At 38.2% G+C, this 22,199-nt stretch overlaps 1 protein-coding gene across 1 annotated transcript; it reads left to right on the plus strand.

Moving 5' to 3' along the window:
• Positions 1–212: 212 nt before the first annotated feature.
• LIPJ (lipase family member J) lies at positions 213–17,091 on the plus strand. The gene is made up of 9 exons (XM_032883035.1): positions 213–393; positions 1,003–1,120; positions 4,273–4,471; positions 5,430–5,539; positions 7,022–7,158; positions 7,933–8,079; positions 11,778–11,849; positions 15,610–15,681; positions 16,821–17,091. Exons 1-9 carry the CDS (start codon positions 229–231, stop codon positions 17,052–17,054), a joined length of 1,254 nt encoding a protein of 417 aa, XP_032738926.1. The 5' UTR covers positions 213–228; the 3' UTR covers positions 17,055–17,091.
• The last annotated feature ends 5,108 nt before the right edge of the window (positions 17,092–22,199 follow it).

Raw genomic sequence — 22,199 nt, forward strand, 5'->3', positions numbered from 1 at the left:
TTGGAATTGGGCTAAACAATCCTATAATGGAGACCTCAAAGAGGGTTTTGTGCTGCAAAAGAGGACAGCTGGAAAAGCACTGATGTGGGAATGAAGCCAGAATGAATCGAATTCTTGACTGCCAACTATACATTGTGTGTCCTTAGACAAGTTAATTTTTCCGGGCTTTGGTTTTCTGACCTGAAAACAGTAATATTCCCCAACTTACAGAATTATTTAAAAGGTCAAATGGTATCACTTGCTGCAGTTTTAGTAGTATTAACATCTCCTTTTATATGCAGATCCCAAATGTCCTACCTTTTCAGAGTGATGTCTCTCGTTTTAATTCTTGGGACTATGCAAGGTGCCTTTCTATATCGAAGAGCTCAGAACCCTGAAGTGAACATGAACATTGTAAGTTGCTAGGAAATGAATGCTAAGCTGCTGAAATAACACAGGGGATGCTACTCTTTAATTGGGGAGGGCGGGCTTTTATTTTAATAGAGCTGCAGTCAAATAAATATCCTTGTATTCATATATTTTGATATGGGTCAATGAATAGTCCCCACTTACCGTTCCATAGCTCACAGTTTCCCCTTCACCCTTATTTTGTCCCTGGGTGAAAATATATATACCGGCATTTAAATACCTTTATGGAAGACTTATAAATTCTTTTTTGTATACATGCACATACATGCAAATTCCAGATATAAGCTTAGCTATAATCATAGACATGCAAACATTTGTGGATAAACATATATTTTAAAATTGTATATTGGCTGAGCAGGTAAAAGTTTGAGTGATTAGTAGTTAGGCAAAAAGTAATGTATAAGATTGATGTTTATAGATGTTCTAAAATATCTATTACTGAATGAATCAGTGAACTAGTGAAAAAAAAATAGTCCTGAGGTTGAGAGACTGACTATACAAGGTCCATTATTACATTAACAACTTAGGTTATTATCAGGTTCCATTAACTGACCAGAAATTGTATCCTAAAAGCCTTCCTTTTTCTTTATCTAGAGCCAAATTATTTCTTATTGGGGCTATCCAGATGAAGTGTATGATATTGTAACTGAAGATGGTTACATCCTTGGCCTTTATAGAATTCCTTATGGGAAGACAAACAGTGACAGTTCAGGTAATATTCAATTCAGAACAACTTGGTGACTGTCTGGGCCCTCAGTGAGTGTCAGACAAGGAAAGGACTTAAAGATGAAGCCCACAGTTAACTTCTCACCCGTGTCTCTACATGCCCCCAGAAGAAAGCCCGATTCTCCCCTGGCTTCTTGTTCACAGGATGGTTTTAGAGCGTGATGGAAACTAAGCTGTTCCAAATGTTCTTTGTGGGTCCCTTTACTCATTTCTGTTGATTCTTTCCAATCTCTTTGTTTCATGAAGGGTTAGAAATGGTAACATGGTAACATAGGTTTGGAAAATGGCTGGTAAAAATGTCCTCCTTCCTGTCTCCTCTAGTAATAGCAAAGAGGTGAGTTTGGTCCTGGTTCTTTATCCCAACAATAGGTACATCATTATCCACAAGTGCGGTGAAAAAGATAAAGCACTCGAATTTGTCGCTAGGATTAGAATCCTATATCTGTCACTTACTAGAAGAATATGCAATAGATTACTTTTGCTTATTCATCTAATTGCTCAAACAAAAGCCAACTTTTTTTTTAGTTTTCCCTTTAGATATTTCTCCTTGAAAAGGATGTTTTTCATATTATAAAATACCCTCCCAAGTTTTAAGCATTAAAGTGTATTTCAGGAAAGATACTAATCTGAAACAACCTCAATCAATGTAATTTTGGATCCTTATAAAGGTCAGAACTACCAGACAGAAAATGTTAACATAGATTTAACATAATTATAGCAATCATTTTTCAGGGTCTGACCTAATTTTGTGAATACTGTAATAAAATATTAAAAGGTAATTTAAAAATACAGTAAGTGCTTTTGAGTTGTCTAGAAGCAGTGCCAGAGACAGGGAGTCAGGAGCATGTGATTTATTGCTGGTCTACCATCAGAAGGTCATGTGGAAACAGGGAGGGCAAGGAAAGGAGCTAGGGAAGGGTGTGGCTCAGCTAAGTCCAGCTGGAGTCTGATCTCAGGGGAGCTTATGGATCCAGGAACTGCATCATGGAAGCTGTCCTGCCTTGAAGTTAAGGAGTTAGCCTTTTGCATTGCCACAGCAGTTAGTTATTGCTTAAGGCTACTTTTAGTGGTGTAATCTCCTAGGTAAGGCAACTGCCATTTGCCCTGGGGGATAGAGGGGCAATAATGAGCACTTAGAAAGCAACACCCACAACATCTGGGAGCTCCACCTACTTTGGAAAGGAAGTCTAGGTGAGCACCAAAATAACAGAGAGTGCACCTCTTACATTACACAGATCATTTTGTTTTTCACAGTAAGCTTATTTCATCCAGGTACAGGTTTTCCAGGGTATGGGTAGGTCAGAATTTCTGGGGAAACTTATAAGAGGAAGGTGAGTGGAACAAAGTATGACGTCTGCCAGTGCCACTGATCCTAACGCCATGGCTGTCACTTGTGAATTTTCACCTGTACTACCCACTATAGATTCCCCTCCCTCTCAGCTGTGTACCCTGATGTGGCAAGACAGGCCCTTATCCTGAAGGGTTACTGTGCCTGTAACAGGTCACAGTTGCAGTACTTGTACATTTTATAGGGAAAGCAAGGCAATGGAGTAACAAAAGATGTCCCACTGAATCTCGTGAACACCAAGTATGTTTTTCCATCCTCATTCTGTATCAGAAGCCCTACCTCGTCATGATGATCAAGGCCAATGACTCCTGCCAATATAGTAATTCCTTTCTTTGCCACTCCTGCCCTCTAGTCTTCTGTCATGAGGAACCCAAAGTCATAGCCTTCCAGCAGTCATGGCTTTATTATTAGGATGTTTACTATGTGAACTAGTGGACATGTCTTCTGTCTGGGGACCAGGGCCTCTGGATCTATAAGAGCCTTAAACTGTGAGAACAGAAAGTACAAACCCCCAAGTGAGTTACTGGATGATAGTGAGTAAGACCATTCTTAATCCTACCCCTTTTTTCTCAGACTCTGTGTTCTCCTGATTAGAGGAAGCAGCAATATATTCAGTCATTTGTTTAAGGTATCGAATGAGTCCTTAAGGACAGGACCCACAGTTACAGGATGTCATCTCCCAGCTGGCATCTCTACTGGGTGGTGATTTCCTTGCTTGGTTGGGCTGGCAGCCTCTTGATGGTGGTTACGCCCTCAGACCAGTGGCCTTCCAAAGCCATAATACTGAGGAATGTACCTTCTTTGACCTGCAGTGATTCCCTTTATTTGAGGTATTTCAAGAGAGGTTCCATATTTGTAGATCAGACACTCCATGAACTCTTGAATAATAGTGCTGGCTGCTGTGGTCCTATGTGGAAAGAAAGGCTAATCATAGCCAAAATATATATCAATGCCAGTCATAGTGGGTTGTTGACCTTTCCAGAAGAGAAAAGGTCTGATGCCCCCAACTAGTCTCCAAGTGGCTGGTTTGGTTTCCTTGAGGGGATGGTACCTTGTGAGATCTCTGTTGCAGGCAGGTCAGACATACTTTCCTAGCAGTAGTCTTGGTGAGGCACCCATGCTGGGGGGCCCAAGTTAACCTACATCTCTCTCATCATGGCTACTTCTTTCATGAGCCCACTGCACAGCACTGGGGTGGCTAAGACCAGTGTCTGGCTGACATCTACTATAATATGTTATTTAAAATGTATATGATGGAAGCATGAGTGGCTCAGTTAAATGTCCGACTCTTGTTTTTGGCTCAGGTCATGATCTCAGGGTGGTGAGCTCAAGGTCTGCGTTGGGCTCCGTGCTCAATGTGGAGTCTACTTGAGATTCTCTTTCTCTCTCCCCCCTGCCCCTCCCCCTGCTCGCTCTCTCTCTCTCTCTCTAAAATAAAAATAAAACAAAATAAAATGTATATGAGTGCTCACATGACTATTAGCTATGTGAATGTTCTAATCTTAAAAGTTTATATATTTAAGTGAGACATGACCTAATGGTATACTTGGTCATTTGAAAAAAATTTCTTTGTAAACTTTGCTAAGTTTGCAACTTTGTAAACTTTGCTAAACAACTCTGACATACAACGGGATTAAACATGAAAAATTTACCGTATTTATACAATATAAAATTTAAAAATATATTTTTAAAACTTCAAACTGTCATGTGTTAAAAGATTGAATTTCAGATGAGATATTTATACAGATACTACAACATTTAAGAAGAAATTCTCTGCATTTTTTTTCTAGCTCAGAGGCTTGTTGTCTACTTGCAACATGGTTTGTTTACATCTGCCAGCAGCTGGATCTCCAATCTGCCCAACAACAGCCTGGGCTTCATTCTGGCAGATGCTGGTTACGACGTGTGGATGGGGAACAGCAGGGGGACCACCTGGTCCAGGAAACACAAGTACCTGAAGACAAATTCCAAAGAATTCTGGGCCTTCAGGTACAAATAACATCAAGTAATGTTTCATTTTATTTTATAAGTGTGTCAAATATTTTGTCTTGTGTTTTAATGAAATAAAGTAGAACAGAAGTGTCTTTTCTCAATCAGGTCTTGTAACAGGCCATCACAATTTATGTCAATTTTTGCTTGAAAATGAAAGAATGCTTGCTTGACCTTAAGTGTGTTTCTCATTTGTCAGCAGTAACCTTTATTGGCTAACCCCGCCCTTCCTATTGTTTTGCTCCTTGACCTATATATTTACTTTATCTCCCTGTATGTAAAATAAACAGCCTCTTTATAAGACTGTCTTGGGGCTACTTTATTCCCTGGCTTTGTGTTCTCACGGAAGTCATTATTAAGTAGATATATTACACCATATAACCTCTTTTTTAAAAAAGATTTATTTATTTGAGAGAGAGCTGGAGAGAAAGTGCATGCGCATGCACGAGTCGGGGGAGGAGCAGAGGAGAAGGAGAGAGAAGCTCAAACAGACTCCACACTGAGTGCAGAGCCGGACACAGGGCTCGACCTCACTACCCTGAGACCACGACCTGAGCTGAAATCAAGAGTCAGATGCTCAACCAATTGAGCCACTCAAGGGCCCCATAAATTCTTTTTTTTTTTAAACATCTTTTTTTTTAAGATTTCATTTATTTATTTGACAGACAAAGATCACAAGTAGGTAGAGAGGCAGGCAGAGAGAGAGTGGTGGAAGCAGGCTCCCTGCTGAGCAGAGAGCCGGATGCGGGACTTGATCCCAGGACTCTAGGACCATGACCTGAGCTGAAGGCAGAGGCTTTAACCCACTGTGCCACCCAGGCGCCCTGCCCCATAACTTCTTGATAATACCTAAAGAGAGTTGAAAATTGTTTGCCTTCACTTACCTGTTCATTATCTTCAAGGGTTAGCATCACATTCTAGAAGCAAGGGGATTTCAACTTCCCTTTTTCTTTTGTAGTTTTGATGAGATGGCAAAATATGACCTCCCAGCCTCCATCGACTTCATCGTGAAGCACACGGGACAAGAGGAGATATTTTATATAGGCCATTCCCAGGGCACCACTATTGGTATGGCCAGAAGGAGTATGCAATATCTTTTGTAGGGTTTGCAGACATACCTCCTACAGATGCGGGCAAGCTCCCAGAGCTACAAGTGACACAAAACAGAGCTCCGGGAAGAGGACCCACAGCCTGGCCCTGGACACTAACCCCCTTCCTTCTTCTACCTTGTCTTCTCCAGTCACAAAGAATCCATTGTAATAACAGGTTGTCTTTGTTCCCAAGTGTTCAGAAGTTGGATATCCATCTTGGGATCAAAGTGAGATCATAACTACCCCTTGATCCACAAATAGAAATTTCATACTTATAATTGTCATTTAAGTGTGGCAAAGGACCTTATGAGGGAGAGACGTGAGAAGGCTATTAATGCTTACGCATTTAGGACAGATTAAACTTTAGACATGCACGAAGATGGACCTAAGTCTTCATATGTTTAAAGAGACTAAAAAAGAACTTCTTTCAACTCACAGCAACAATGCTTCCATCTAATGTGTAATAGTTTCACTTTCAGAAAATAAAAGAATTCTCTAAAACCCAACATAATTCTCTTACATGATGTGGTAAACCTTCTTACTCCCACTCTTTCTACTGGGGAAGTTACAAAGCCCACTTGATAATAGCAACCAGTATTCACGGAGTCTTTTCTAGGCTGAAAAATGATCATTTTCTTATAGGAATAAGCCACATCCTGCTTTAAAAGAGTGTGTTGAAGGACAGTCTAATCCGATTTTCCACAGATCTTTTCTCTGACATTTATTAATCATGTGTGTGACTTGCAGTCTGGCTTTTCCAGCTGTTATAGTTCTCTGGAACCAGGAATCTTGGAAAATTATTAAATAAGAAAGAAGTGGCTATGTGCTAGAATTTACTGACTTCTAATATGTTATATGATTCTCTGGTTGTGTGCCTTCTTAGAACTCAGAAAACAGAAAAGCTATAAAAATAAAAAAGATGTGCAAGAATGTAGCTTGATAAGATGTCATAAAAGGGAAAACTATTTGTCTTATTAATGACTCTAAACTAACAATAAAATATAAACTAGTATCCTCCGCACAATAAGGCAAGGATGTTTTAAAATATATTAAAAGTAAATATAAAAACAATTTGACATGTATCGATTGGATCTGTCACCTAAAGTGTAAGATTCAAATATCCAAAAAGCTCACTAACCTATTTTCAGCATTGCCAGTTATAGAAATGTTCAATATTGTTTCTGATTTCTCAACTATGGTATTACGAGACTCTTTTATCATTGATTTATCATTGTTTATGGTCTAGACATTGTTTTTAATATTAATCATCAGTAGATGCTTGATCGATATGTATGTCTCATACTGGGTGATCGAGAAATGTTTGATAAGGGAATTGAGAAATGAATGAGTCAATTAAGTGGTTGTAACATATTGAATTTACTCTCACTTTCCATGGTATCGTTTCTTACATGCTAGTAATGGTGTAAGAATAGTTAATTTCTGTCTTATTTTCTTTCAGCTTTCATAACATTTTCCACAATACCACAGATAGCTGAAAGAATCAAAATATTTTTTGCCTTAGCTCCAGTTTTTTCTATCAAATACTCAAAGAGCCCTTTAATTAAATTGGCATACAAATGGAGGTCAGTGTTAAAGGTATGTTATTCCTTTCCTTTACATAGCTGATAATACAAAATGACAATGATTCTGTCCTTTCAAAATAAAAGGTCTTGACTATGTTTGCATGAATTTAATTTTTTGGTTTCAGCGACACTGGATTCTTTCTTTTGTTTTTACAAAGGAATAAGATTTTATTTATAATAGCTTTGGACATCTCATTTTGAAGGAAAATCCAGTAGTCAGCTTATCTCTATCTCCTGCTTCCAAGTTTTGCCCTTAATTTGAATGTATTTCTTTTAGGGCGCCTGGGTGGCTCAGTGGGTTAAAGCCTCTGCCTTCGGCTCAGGTCATGATCCCAGGGTCCTGGGATCGAGCCTCCCATTGGGCGCTCTGCTCAGTGGGGAGTCTGCTTCCTCCTCTCTCTGCCTACTTGTGATCTCTGTCTGTCAAATGAATAAATAAAATCTTTAAAAAAATAAATAAATGTATTTCTTTTAAAGGTTTTATTTAATTATTTATTTGAAAGAGAGAGAGAGAACACAAGGGCAAGGGAGACAGGGGAGGGCAGAGAGAGGGACAAGCAGACTGTTCTGAGCATGGACCCAACATGGGACTCCATCTCATGACCCTGAGCCAAAATCAAGAGTCACCCACTTAACCGACTGAGCCACTCAGGCACCTCTCTCATTTAAATATTTTGAACTAATGTGAGACAGTGCATTTCATTATAAATATAATGAGCTCATTGCACCATTCTTTGATTAATTATTTTGGTTTTCCAAATATGAATAAAGTAATCTTGTTTTACAGGCTTTTCTTGGCAACAAAGACTTCCTACCTAATACCTCATTCAAAAGATTTGTTGGCTCAAAGCTGTGTCCACTGAAGATTATTGGTAAGATTTGCCGTGAAATCTTGTTTATGATATATGGATATGACCAGGAGAACTTAAATATGGTGAGAACAAATTGAATTTGAAATGTACTTTGTCCATTTTTAGAAAGCAGCTCTTAATAGTACTTACTTTATGCCTTGCATGTCATTGTATGATTTATCCACATGTACTGATAGATTCTTAGCCTTCCTGGTTTGGGGACTACACCAACATTCTGAAACTAATCAGCATGAGCATGCTGGGATTATTTTGCATTCTGATTTGTCTTGCTGTAGAGAACAGAGAGCAGGTGCTGTGCTGGGTCTTTTTATTGGCCTTTACTATTGGGAGTTAGTTTCCTGAAGTTTCTTGTCTTTGAGTTCTCTCCTATCACTTATTTTTTAAAAAGATTTTATTTATTTATTTGACAGAGAGAGATCACAAGTAGGCAGAGAGGCAAGCAGAGAGAGAGAGAGGAGGAAGCAGGCTCCCTGCCCAGCAGTGAGCCTGATGCGGGACTCAATCCCAGGACCCTGAGATCATGACCTGAGCGGAAGACAGAGGCTTAACCCACTGAACCACCCAGGCACCCCATCTTCTATCTGTTATTTTTTTTTTAACAACTCCTGCTCTTACATCTTGGTTCCTAACACTCCTTCCCTTTCTTATTGACCCTTTTGTAATTGGCAATTGTGCCTGCTAATTACCTTACCGGCTTTGGGCATTCATCAAAATTCCTGGAGTGGGACACTGTTTAGGGGCTCAAGCTACTATTCCCAAAGCCGTACAGTTTGATTGTGTATAGATGCTATTGCAGATGTACGCATTCATTCTAAGACTTTTTAAGCACATTAAATTAAAAAACCGGATTTAGCAGAAGCAGCTGTGGCATTCAGACTACTGGTTGGTTCCTGCACCTGTACCATTTAATAATTTCCCAGCAAGAATCAATTTATTCATTCAAAGAAAGAGAAGTTGTCAAGATGTCCATTCTTACCAACTTAGTCCGTGGATTCAAGGCAATCCCAACCAAAATCCCTGCAAGCTAATTTAACGATATTGACAAATGACTTCTAACGTTTATGGAGGAAAGCAAAACCTGGAGTAACCAACACAGAATTGAAGGGAAAGAGCAAAGTTGGAGGACTGGTACTGTTGAATGTTAAGACTTAGTCTTCAACTACAGTAATCTAGACAGTGTGGGATTAATGAAAGAAACAAGAAGATCAGTGCAGCAGAATAGAGAGTGCAGACACAGAGTATCATGAATACCATCAACAGATCTTTGACAAAGGAGAAAGGCAGTGCACTAGAAAAACCACAGTCTCTTCAACAAATGGTGTTGGAACAACTGGATGTCTACATACAAAAAAATGAAATACCCTTCACAGAGTTAACTCAGATTTGGATCATAGACCTAAATGTGAAATGTAAGACTCTCAAACTCCTAGAAGATCACATAGGGAAAAACCTAGATGATCTTGGATGTGGCAAGGACCACCAGGTTGTACTTTTTGTTTGTTATAATTAATGAACCTACATGGACACATCATAAGTACCCCAAATCCATAGTTTACAGCATGGTTCACTCTGGTGTTCTACATTTTGTGAGTTCTAACAAATGTATAATGACATAGACCTACCATTACAGTATCATGTAGGATATTTTCACTGCCCTATAAATCCTCTGTGCTTTGTCTACTCATCCCTCCCCTCTTAAATCCTGGCAACCACTGATACCACTGATTTTTTCACTGCCTGCCACAGTTTTGCCTTTTCCAGAATGTCATGTAGTTGGAATCATAGTTTGTAGCCCTCTCAGATTGCCTTCGTCCATTTAGTAGCATACATTCAAGGTTCCTCCATGTCTTTTCCTGGCTTGGTATCTCATTTATTTTTAGTGCTGAAAAAATATTTTATTGTCTGGATGTATCACTGTGTATCTATCCACCTACTAAAGGACATTATGGTTCAAGTTTTGACAATTATGAGTAAAGATGCTATCAAGATCAATGTGCAGATTTTGCGTGAACACGAGTCTTTACCCCCTTTGGATAAATACCAAGGAGTGCAATTGCTGGATCGTGTGACGAAGATATCTTTTGTTTTATAAGAGACCACTAAACTGTTTTTCCAAAGGGGTTGTACTATTGTGCATTCCCACCAGCAGTGAATGAGAGTTCCTGTGACTTTTTCCTCACCAGCACTTGGTGCTGTCAACGTTTCAGACCTTTGTCATTTTCATAAGTGTGTAGTGGTATCTCATTGTTTTTTTAAATTGCATTTCCCTGATGGTGTATGATGCAGAGCATCTTTTCATGGTCATTTGCTATCTGTTTATCTATTCAGTGAGCTGTCTGTTAAGGTCTTTGGCCCATTTTTAAATCAGGTTATTTTCTCATTGTTGAGTTTGAAGAGTCCTTTGTACATTTTGGGTAACAGTCTTTCATAGATATGTCTTTTGCAAATATTTTCTTCCAGCCCATGGCCTGTCTTCTAATTCTCTTTGTCTTTTGCAAAGTGGCTGTTTCTGACTTGGAAGAAGCTCAGCTTGTCATTTATTTCTTTCATAGGTTGTGCCTTTGGTGTTTTATCTACAAAGCCATCACTAGACACAAAGTCAACTAGATTTTCTCTACTAGGTCATCTTCTAGGACTTTCATAGTTTTGAGTTTGATTTAGATTTAGATTTAGATCTGTGTTCTATTTTGAGTTAACTCTTGCGAAGGGTGTGAGGTCTGTGCCTCAATTCTTTTTTTTTCTTTTTCTTTTCCATGTCGTTGTCTAGTTGTTCCAGGACTATTTTTTGAAGACACCATTGTTTCTCAATTGGATTGCCTTTTCTCTTTTTCAAAGATCTGTTGACTATATAGGGGTCTATGTTGGGGCCCTCTTTCCATTCTATGGATCTGTTTGTCTATTCTTCCACCAGTACCCCACTTCTTGATTACTGTAGGTTGATAGTACATCTTGAAGTTGTGTATGTCTGTCCTCCAACTTTGTTCCTCCCTTACAATACTGTATTGGCTGTCCTGGGTCTTCCGCTTCTCCATCTGAGAAGCAATTTGTTGATATCCTTATGAGAACTTGCTGAGATTTTGATAGGACAACATTGACATTGTAAGTCTTGCTCACTGACTAAGGTTTCCAGGGACATTGTAGTTAATTCAAACCTTGATGATAGGTTGACATGAAAGCTGCTGCATTTCTGATTGTTTCACTGGAAGTTGTGTAGCATTTCAGGAGCCCAGTTCATCATGGAAAGGGTTTCTTTTTAAATCTCCTAATCACCCTTGGCAGGCCCTGGGCTAATTTTTTTGTTTGTTTGTTTGTTTGTTTTCCTCAACTAGCTTAATTCTCACAATAAAACTTCAGATTCCCTGGGATTGGCAAATAACTTGAAGGAAAAACTGGCTTTAGTACTTTGCTTTTTTGAGAGTTTTTGTTTTCCTTTTCCATTTCTCCTGGTAATTTCTATCTTTTCAGTCCTTTGTGCTCTCAAAAGGGGTCTGTATGTGAGTCCTAAGAGTTTAAATTGTTATCAGTACAGGATGACAGACTACATAACTCGGAAATCCAATAATAGCTTCTATGTTAATGTAAAATTACACATTTAGTAAGTACATTTATGTACTTAATTAAAATATAATTTTATATTTTATTTATATTATTTGCTTAAAAATTACTTTAAATTTTATTGAAGTTATTTAGTGTAGTAAATATCAAAAGTTACGCTATCTCTGGATGGACTAAGTATAAAAATAATTTTTTAACCCCTCAGAGTCGTGTGGATGTGTATTTGTCACATAACCCAGCAGGGACATCTGTTCAAAATATGCTACACTGGAGTCAGGTATAACTTTTCAAGTGCTTTTTAGTACAATTTTATTTATACTACTCGTGGTTTACCCCATCATTCTGAGAATCATGCCATTGTCATAGGATGATAAATTTAGAAGGATAAAATGTAACTATTACATATTTATGTAATTCTTCATGGTTTCTAATATGTTAAAATCATAATCTATTAGGTCTTCTAACCCTAAGCAATAATCAGAGCAATATACCTATTTTCTGTTTTACAAATGAGAAAATGTTAATTTGGAATAGTAGACTAGGAATCATTGGGCCATGTTTATCATTTGACTTGCCCAAAGATTCAGAGCTATTCCTTTAAAAACACCCAAGACTAATAATAATAATAACAATAATAATAAAATTTTAAAAACCTAAGACTAAAACACAGGTATCCCAATGCCTAGTCTCTCACTAGACTTCATTCTCTCCTCCATTCACTTGTGAACTCCATAAAGCCCATGAGCAAGTTTTATTCACTTCTATATTTGCAAGGCCAAGAGTTCTGGGCAAACAACAGATACTCAAGAATATATGTTGCGTGAATATTAATGAAGAAAAAAATCCAGTGTGAATATCATCTTAAGGTTGAGAGCCAGGATAAAATCTTAGAAAGAACAGTATACTTGAGATCAAAATATCAGGCACTGAATCTTTTCTCTGAAACTTAACTGGTAGTGAGACACTCAGCAAGCTCACTTACTCCTTATGAAGTCAGTTTCCTTAATTTTAAAAATGGAGTTAATAATAATGCTCTGACTTAACTAACAAAAATATTATGAGAGTTCAACAGGGTGATGATCAAGAGTGTTGTTTAAATTTAATGAACACTAATGAACTCAAGTATCATTGAGATATTGGGAAGGACTTTCTCATTTAACATGTTTAAATCTACTAAGTGATTGTTTTGAGGTAAATTATTAAAAATCTTTAACTTATATTTAGATTTAGTTCATTCCTGGTGATAACTAGTCCAGGAAAGTTTAAGCAACCTTTGCATCTATTCCTCTATTGAAACAATATTTATTGAGTACCTACTATGTGCCCTGTATGTTCTATGCTCAGGGTACACATCAGTGAACGAAGTAAATATTCCTGTCCTCCTTAAGCTGACATTCTAGCAGTTAGATATACAGACAGTAAACATTAAGCATAGCAAATAAGTAGATTATTAAAACTTTAGAAGGGAATAGAAACTATGGAAAAACAAAGGGGAAAAAGCAAGATAAAGAGATTAGACACAGTGGGTAGTGGGTTGTGTTTTTGAACAGAGAGGTTAGGCCAGCCTCAATGAGATGGTGACATTCGAGAAGAGATTTAGAGAAGCCGAGAAAGTTAGCGGTGTGAACAACCTGGAGGAAGAACATTCCAGACAGAATAACCAACACAAAGCCCTTTAGTTAGGAGCATTTCTGAGAGGCATGGCTAAAAGGTCAGTATGGCTGATGTCAGCAATTAACGGAGAAAGAAGTAAGGGAAAGGGGGCAGAAATGTACTAGAGCCAGAAAGGAACAAGTACTCCATTGGGAGGACTTTGGCTTTCTGGCTAAGTGAGCAGCCACTGCAGGTTTTTGAGCAGGGAGCGGACATGATATGACTTACATTTTTAAAGGAATGCTTAGGGGACGCCTCACTGGCTCAGTCAACAGAGCATGTGATTCTTGATCTCGGGGTTGTGAGTTCAAGCACCACGTTAGGGGTAGAGTTTACTTGGGGGAAAAAAAAAGAATGCTTCGGGTGCCATGTTGGGTAGATCGAAGAGGAAACAATGAGAAATTTTGGAGACCACCATAATCCAGATTGATGATGGCCTGCACAGATGTGTTTCCAGGAAGGGTGCCGAAGAGGGTAGGGTTCTGAGTGTACATGTGTATTGTAAACATGCAGCCAAAGACATTTAATATGGATTCTGTGAAAGGAGAGAGGGAAGTGTCTTGGATGATTCCAGACTTTCTGGCCTAAGCAAGGAAAATATGCAATTGCCATTAAAGGAGATAGGGACATTTGGTGGCAGTGCAGGTATGAGGGACAGAGAAAATGTTCACATTTGGAGATGTTAAGTGCGAGGCATCCCAGTGTGTAACTTGAAAAAGCAGTTGTGTATAGGAGTCTAGTATTTAGAAGAGACTTACAGAAGAGGATAAACATTTTAAGTATGGACACCACTTAGAACCAAGAAACTGGATGAGAACACACACAGAGCAAATACAGATGGGGAGAAGAGGAGCACGGGTAGAAGGCTGAGCCATGGAAGGATTCAAAGGTCAGGCAGCGGCGGCTGGATGGATACAGCAAAGAAACCAAAAAGGAGCTGGGAGTGAAAAATGAAGATCAAGAAATGACGGTATTAGACAAACCGTAAGAGACTCTTAATGTCACAAAACAAACTGAGCGTGGCTGGGGGAGGTGGTAGGGAGAGGGTGGTGGGGTTACAGACATTGGGGGGGGTATGTGATATGATGAGTGCTGTGAAGTGTGTAAATCTAGCGATTCACAGACTGTACCCCTGGGGCTAATAATACGTTATATGTTTATAAAAAATTTTTAAAAATTATTAAAAAAAAAAAAAAAGAAATGACGGTATTCCAGAAGCCAAGTGGAGAAAAGCTCTAGGATAGAAATGAACAGCTGGGTCCAATGGCATCATGGGTAATGTGAGGAAATTCCTCAGAATCGACAAGTTTTACAAATGCTAAGATCATGAATAACCTCAGCCAGTTTTGTGGAAGGAAAGAACTGCAGGGTAAGAAGTGTTGTTGGGGGAAAATCAGGTTGTCCAGAGAGAAGGAAGGTAAAGGAACCCATCAGAGATGGGTTTTAAGATATACACTAATGGTGGAATTCCAGATGGTAGAGAGAGTTTTTGAAGTTGGGGGGAGTTAGGAGAAGATAAAATGGTGGGTGCATGGAGACCTGTCAGGGTTAGAGTCCGAGAGATCTGTAAGCTGAGAGTCTGAAACTTCCTGCAATGAAAACATTATCAGGGGGAGAAAAGGATATGATCAGATTAGACCTAAGAGGCTCACAGCAGGCGGTGGTGGTGAGGCTACAGTTATGAAAGGTGAAGCAAGGGGTGGCTTCTGGAACATGCTCTTGAGACCTGTTGTTTGAAGCAAGGATGTTTAGGGATGTGCCATTTCAGTTCTAGTGCACCTAGTCCTAGACACTTTTTTTTAAAGATATATATTTTAAGATGTATTTATATTTATATATATTTTAAAGAGATATTTATTTATTTTAGAGAGAGAGTGTGATCACAGGGAGGGGCAGAGGAAGAGGGAGAGGGAGAATCTTCAAGCAGACTTTCTACTGAGTGTGGAGCCCAACGCGGGGCTCAATCCCACAACCCTGAGATCATGACCTGAGCTGAAGCCAAGAGTTGGACGCTCAACAGACTGAGCCACGTAGGTGCCCGTAGACATTCACTTTTGTCCTCTGCGGATGGAGCTGAGGCTTTCCGGGGAGGGCTGATGAGCACACAGGCTCCCGTTAACAAAGTGAAAGGCCTTGGGGGAACATGCATTTATATGTAACTGATAGAATCACGTTCCTTAGATGCCCCTGCCCCTCACCACCTTCCCCCTTCCATTTCTGCCCTTTTCAAAGGAAGAGAGAAGAGAAGATGTGTCCCTGCGCATATATATTCCAACAGGCCCCATACGGAGGGACAGTATATGCAATGCACACCTCACTTTACCAGCTGCACTGTAGGAAACAGATGAGTATAATCTTGCTTTAAAATTTTTTTTTTCTTTCAGGTTTTTCATTCTAGTCACTTGAGAGCTTTTGATTGGGGCAGTCCTGTTCTGAACTTGGTTCATTTTAATCAGGTACATAATTATGCATAAGCTAAAAACTATCTCCTGGGTCAGTTCAGAGGAGGTGGCTACAGAGAAGGGCTCATGTAAAGCCTGAGAGGATAATAACAGTGAGAAGGACCAGCAGGCAAAGGCTGCCATGATTTGGGTCCATAGTCTCACATCCAACAGGGGCTTTTCCAGATTTTCTATGTATTTTAACAACAAATACCTCAGTTAAGCCTGGAGAAGTTTGACAGGCTGTAGAGTAATTCATCCTCCCTCAGGAGAAAAAATATTGTGTGTATAATATGCATAGCTCCGTGGTTGGTTAAATAAGAAATAAAAGGCATGATATGGTTCTTGACCCTAAAAGCTCTTGATTGTACTTGGGAAGATAAGACAAACCCATAATTATGAGGAAAAGACAAAAGTTAATGAGAAGATGGTAATATTGTATGAAGAAGATGACAGAAATCTTGAGGTATTAGAACCCAAGTCTGCCATCTTCAAAATTATTCTTTCCCATTATCCTCTTCTGCCTTAGCTAAACTTCATGCCTGGTGTGGTTTGCTTGTGTAAAACTCCGAAGTAAAATGGAAAGATTAAAATCAATAAAATCAGACTTGCTCCCCCCTTCAATATTTACCAGTTATTGATAAATACATTGGCAGCTATACAGCTACAGAAATTATTTTTCAAGATTTTATTTATTTATTAGAGAGAGACACAGTGAGAGAGGGAACATAAGCAGGGGGAGTGGGAGAGAGAGAAGCAGGCTTCCCGCTGAGCTGGGAGCCCGATGCCGGGCTCCATCCCAGGACCCCGGGATCATGACCTGAGCCGAAGGCAGACGCCCAGCAACTAAGCCACCCAGACGACCCAGCTGCAGAAAATTTTGATTAAAATACTTTCGTGCCTTATAAATAAAACTGAAATTCCTTCTGTGGCATGTTTGAACACCCTGAATTAGAGCAAATGCTCTAGTTTTGATTTGTATCTGATCTATTTCTAAGTAAAAACCATAATAAGGATTCTTTCAATATTCCTTGCTTCCATCATAGTAATTATTTTAGATTCAACTTACTTTAAAATTGTATTAATTAATCATTTAAAGAATAGTAAAGAACACCTTCTATGTATCATTTTCTGCGAACACCCTCTACATTTAGTCCACTTCTCCATTTTACGACGTGAGGAACATGAACGTATTGACAGCGACTTGGAACGGGGGCAATGACTTGTTGGCCGATCCTCAAGATGTGAAAAATCTACTTTCTGAAATTACAAACCCTATTTACCATAAAACTATTTCTTTCTACAATCATATAGACTTTTTGTTCGGTTTAGATGCATATCAGCAAGTTTACCGTGAAATCATTGACATTATCCAAGGCAGTCTATAAAGAACTACAGTAGCCTGTGTTGAAGGATCCATTTCATTTCTCTTAAAAGCCAATCATTATTTTCTTGCTATGTATGTTTTTCCTGTTATTTAAATAAAATCTGGAATTTTCCCCTGTTTTTCTTCACTGCCCCAGGCCTTCCATTCATTAAATCAGTGACATTTGTCATATGAGGGGAAATGGCAGATTCCAACACGGCCCGAAGAAGTCTGTTGTGTTTTAAGTAACTAAAAGCATAATTTTAAAGGGATGATTTTTTTGAGAAAGGTGCTTTCTTTTCTTCAAAGATGAGCATATCTGATATAAAAAGAGTTTGGGAGAATGCTTGCGGATATGAAAGCTAATTTTTCTCTATGCTGAATGAAGAGTAGAAACACTTTTGAGCTATGTAAAGGAGTTCGGGGGAGAAAGAAAGGGAAGAAAGAGCCTAGATACCAGTGTGATAGGGCTGCGTCTGCCCCACTTCTGGCCAAGCTTCTGAAGTAGGGAGATCATAAAAGCCTTAGAGGGTTTGCGCCTCACTTCCCGGGTGTATAGCCGGCCTTTCCAGAAAGTGTGTGCAAAGAGTCGCAACGGTTGTTGGGGTGCCTGGGTGGCTCAGTCAGCTAAGCATCTGCCTTCGGCTCAGGTCATGATCCTGGAGCCCTGGGATCAGTGGGCATCAGAGGACAGTACAGGGGACATCACATACAAGGACTTAGACCCCAGTCCTTCCAACTCCTCTATAATGCATAATTTCACAGCCTTTTCTTAGTCCCTGGGGACAGCAAGATGAAAAGGGAGAGTTCTAGAATTGAGTGTAAATTTATCCCATAAAGACTGAAAAAAAAATAATCTATAATTTCCTGGATTGGAAAATTAAGTTTCCTGCCCAAGGCAAAATGGAGGTTGGAAGCCAAGCCAAGTCCAGTTCACTCTGCGGTTGCTAACTCTGTGTTCCACACATGCCTATGGGCCTTAAAAAGTCTTGTACCAAAAACAATGGAATATGCAGAGATAGTGAGGAAAAAAATAAAATACATGCATATAAGATTATTGGAATGCAGCTAAGAGAAGACACATAATTTTAAAGGACACAGTTCAGGCTACAGGTCCGTCCTTCCTTTTTTTTTTGGTACCAAAAAAGTAGAGCACTGAGAATAGATACACATTTAGAGATGTCTTTTTAAAGAATTTAAGAATGCGAATATAGTGTAAGTGTTGCTTCAAAGTTTTCAAATGACCCTTCAAATAAGACGAATGGGAGATGGCAATTATGCAGAATTACTTAGGCTGAGATTTAAAAAATAAGTCGGGGGTATCTGGTAATGGTGGACTGGGACAATGTGAAAAACATTTATTTGAAGAAACGGAGAACTAAAAATGCAGGGAAGAATTACAGGGTCAAGAAAAAGAAGCCCAGGACAGTAAGCCTGGCATTTTAATTGTTTATATCCCAGCAACATCTGCTTATTTCAGGTGTATAATTAAAATCCTGAAAATAATTAGTTGAGAAAAAAAATTGTAGTTCAGCTTACCAAAGGGAAGTTTCTCTGATTAACCTTGATCTTCAGACTTTAGACTGGAACCTCAAAACACTATACCCTCAGAATAAAGTCAAACCAGAAATTGATGACCCTTTCAGAAACTGCAGACCACCTTTGAATCTTAAGAATTCTTAATGTACAAAGATGATTTGGGAATACCGATGCCCTAGCCATCTGTCAAAAACAAAATAAGTCTTCTCTGAAGGAAGATCAAGTCATCTAAGATACTAGAAATAATGCTAAAATCTTGCAATGTTTCAGGATAGGTTGGGTTACAAAAATAAGTTGTGTCTTTATATACTAATGTCAAATAATTGTAAAATGATACTTCAAATATACCATTTATAATATTACAGACAGTTATAATACTTAGGGACACAGATAAACAAATGTGCTCAGGTTGAAAGACAATGTTATTAAGATACCCACTCTTTCAAATGTATCCATGTATTCAAAGAAATTGCAATCAAAATTCCACAGGGTTTTTTCTTTTCTGGAAATGGTTACACTGATTCTAAACATTTTGGAGAATTACAATTAATCTAGAATTGTCAAAGTAATTTTTAAAAATGTTGGAGGATTTGTACTACCAAATTGCAAGATTTAAATCACAAAGCTTCCTTAATTAAGACTGTGTGGAGTTAATATAAAAAGACTTCTAGATACATGGGACAATACAGAGTTCAGAGAGAGGCTACATGTATGTAGTCAGTTGGTCTTCAGTGGGTAAAAGATTGTTTTCCAAGGTGGATATGATTACAGAAAAAAGATGAACTTTGACCTCTATATTACATCACACATAAAATTTAATTTGAAATGAGCATAGACCTCAATCCAAAACCCAAAACTCTAGAAATTCTAGAAGAAACAGAGGAGAAATTCTCTGCAACTTGGGGGTAGGCTAAAATATCCCAGCTGAAACAGAGCATGAGCAGTCATAAAGAAAATTTTGATAATTATAATTAAAATTTCCTGCCTGTCAAATGACACATTAAGAGAATGACAGACAAACTACCACCCAAGAAAAATAATATATACAACAAATAAATCTGACAGAAGCTATTTATCTGAAATACATAAAAATCATTCTCAAACTCAGTCAGAAGAAAAGGAACCCAAGAAAATTTAAGCAAAAGACTTAAACAGATTCTTCATAGAAGATATAAGAATGACTAACGAAACAGGTATAGGGAAATGTGTTCAACATCATTAATCAACATGGAAATGAAAATCAAAACCACAATGAGATAGCACCTCACATCTGTGGGGATGGCTAGAATCAAAAACTCAAACAATAACAAGTATTGGCAAGAATGGACAGAAAAGAGAAACTTAAATCCATTGTTGATGAGAATATAAATCAGTAGGGTCACTATAGAAAGTATTCTGGAGGTTTCTGAAAAATTAAAAATAGAGCTACCACAGAATCCAATAACCTTACAACTGGTTATATATCCAAAGGAAATAAAATCACTATCTCAAAGAGATATCTGCACTAGAAGTTCATTGTATCATTATTCCCAATGGTTAAGATATGAAAACAGCCCGTGTCTGTTGATGGATGCAAGGATGAAGATCATTTATCTGTCTAGGTGTACATATAGATAGATGTTTATGTACTAGCATCAGGTTTATAATCATCATTATCAATATACACTAATTATGTATGCATATAAAATTCGGCCTTAAAAAAGAGGGAAATCTTGCCATTTACAAAGATGTGGAAACCTGGATGAGCCTGGAGGACTTTACGCTAAATGAAATAAGTCAGAGAAAGACAAATGCTATATTATCACGTTTATGTGTAGAATCTAAAAAAGTCAAACTCATAGTAACAGGGAGTAGAATGGTGGCTACCAGGGCTTGTGAGAAATAGGGAGATGTTGGTTAAAGGATACAAACTATCAGATATAATTTGAGTAAGTTCGGGGCACCTGGGTGGCTCAGTGGGTTAAGCCTCTGCCTTCGGCTCAGGTCATGATCTCAGGGACCTGGAATCGAGCCCTGCATCAGGCTCTCTGCTTGGTGGGGAACCTGCTTCCCTCTGTCTGTCTGCCTCTCTGCCTACTTGTGATTTCTGTCTGTCAAATAAAAAATTCTTAAAAAAAAATGTGTAAGTTCAAAAAAAGATGAGTAAGAGACCTATATATGAGTAAGAGACCTATATAAGAGACATATATATGGTGACTATAGTTAATAATATACTGTATTCTAAATAATAATAATAATAATATACCGCATTCAAGAAAGTTACAAAGAAAGTGGATGGCAAACATTCTCACCACACGCACAAAAGATAATGACATGAAGTGATAGTTATGTTCCGTAGCTTGATTGTGGTCATCATAGAACATACACATACAACAAAATATCAAAATTTACACCTTAAATATATACAATTTTTGTCAATCATACCTCAATATAGCTGTGGGGGAAAAAAGGAATGGCCAATCAGCCTCTGAAAAGATTTTCAGCATTATGAGTCATCAAAGAACCGCAAATTAAAACAGTACGAAGTATTTCATAGTCACCAGAATGGCAAAATAAAAAAGAGGTTATTGCTAAGTATTGGGAAGATTCTGGAATAATAAGAATCCTTATACATTGCAAAACAATCTGGTGATTTCTTATAAAAGTAAAAATATACTTAACACGTAATCCAGCAGTTCCATTCTTGGGAACTCAAGGAAAAAGAAAACAGGAGTGAGTGCTGTGAAGTGTAAACCTGGTGATTCACAGACCTGTACCCCTGGGGCCAATAATACATTATATGTTAATATAAATAAATAAATAAGAAATAACAGAAAACAGATAAGAAAAAAGAGCAAGCACAACTCTGAAACCACTATGCACATTTCTGTATACTTCTCTTTCTTCTACACACAGATGTGTATATTTTATTTTAAAGACAAAAAAAAAAACAAAACAGGAATGCCTGAATATTGACAACCAGTAATGAAATCACCATGTTAAGAGTATAAGGGGGAAGTGGGGAGCCATATGATCCTTTTAATAAATGAGAAGAAGTATTTAACAAAATTTAAAATCTACTTATGATAATAACTCTTGAAGTAAGAATAAAGTTTTCTTAATCTGACAAAGAGTATTTAGAACATAATCTACATCAAACCTCATAGTGACTGATGGAGAATCAAAAGCTTTCCTGCTGAAACCAGGACGGACAATATGCCCCATCACATACTCATGTCAACGTTGCAGTATAGATCCTAGCCAGTGCAATGGCACAAGAGTAGGAAACAAAGGTGTGAAGGTTAGCAAAATGAAAAACAAAGCTCATTATTCTCAGTTAATATGATTGAATACATAGAAAATTGAAATGGATTTACATATAAATCATTAGAATTAATCAGTGAGTTTAGCAAAGTTACTTTGACTTAAGGTCAGTCTTAAAAACATTATATTTACATGGACCATTTATATGGAAGCAGAACTGACACGTTGCCCCACCACCATTGTCAATAAGCGTACACAGTACATTTGTGGCCAAAAAGGGGGGAAAATGGCTTTTTACCCTGGGATAAAAAAGAATTGGGTCACCCTACCTCAGTGTAGGTCCCAAATAAATGTAACTTGGAGCTTCTCTCATAAATTGTTGACT

The sequence above is a fragment of the Lontra canadensis genome, unplaced genomic scaffold (genome assembly GCF_010015895.1).
Source record: "Lontra canadensis isolate GAN:19392208 unplaced genomic scaffold, GSC_riverotter_1.0 scaffold85, whole genome shotgun sequence".
In the NCBI taxonomy this organism is placed as follows: Eukaryota; Metazoa; Chordata; class Mammalia; order Carnivora; family Mustelidae; genus Lontra; species Lontra canadensis.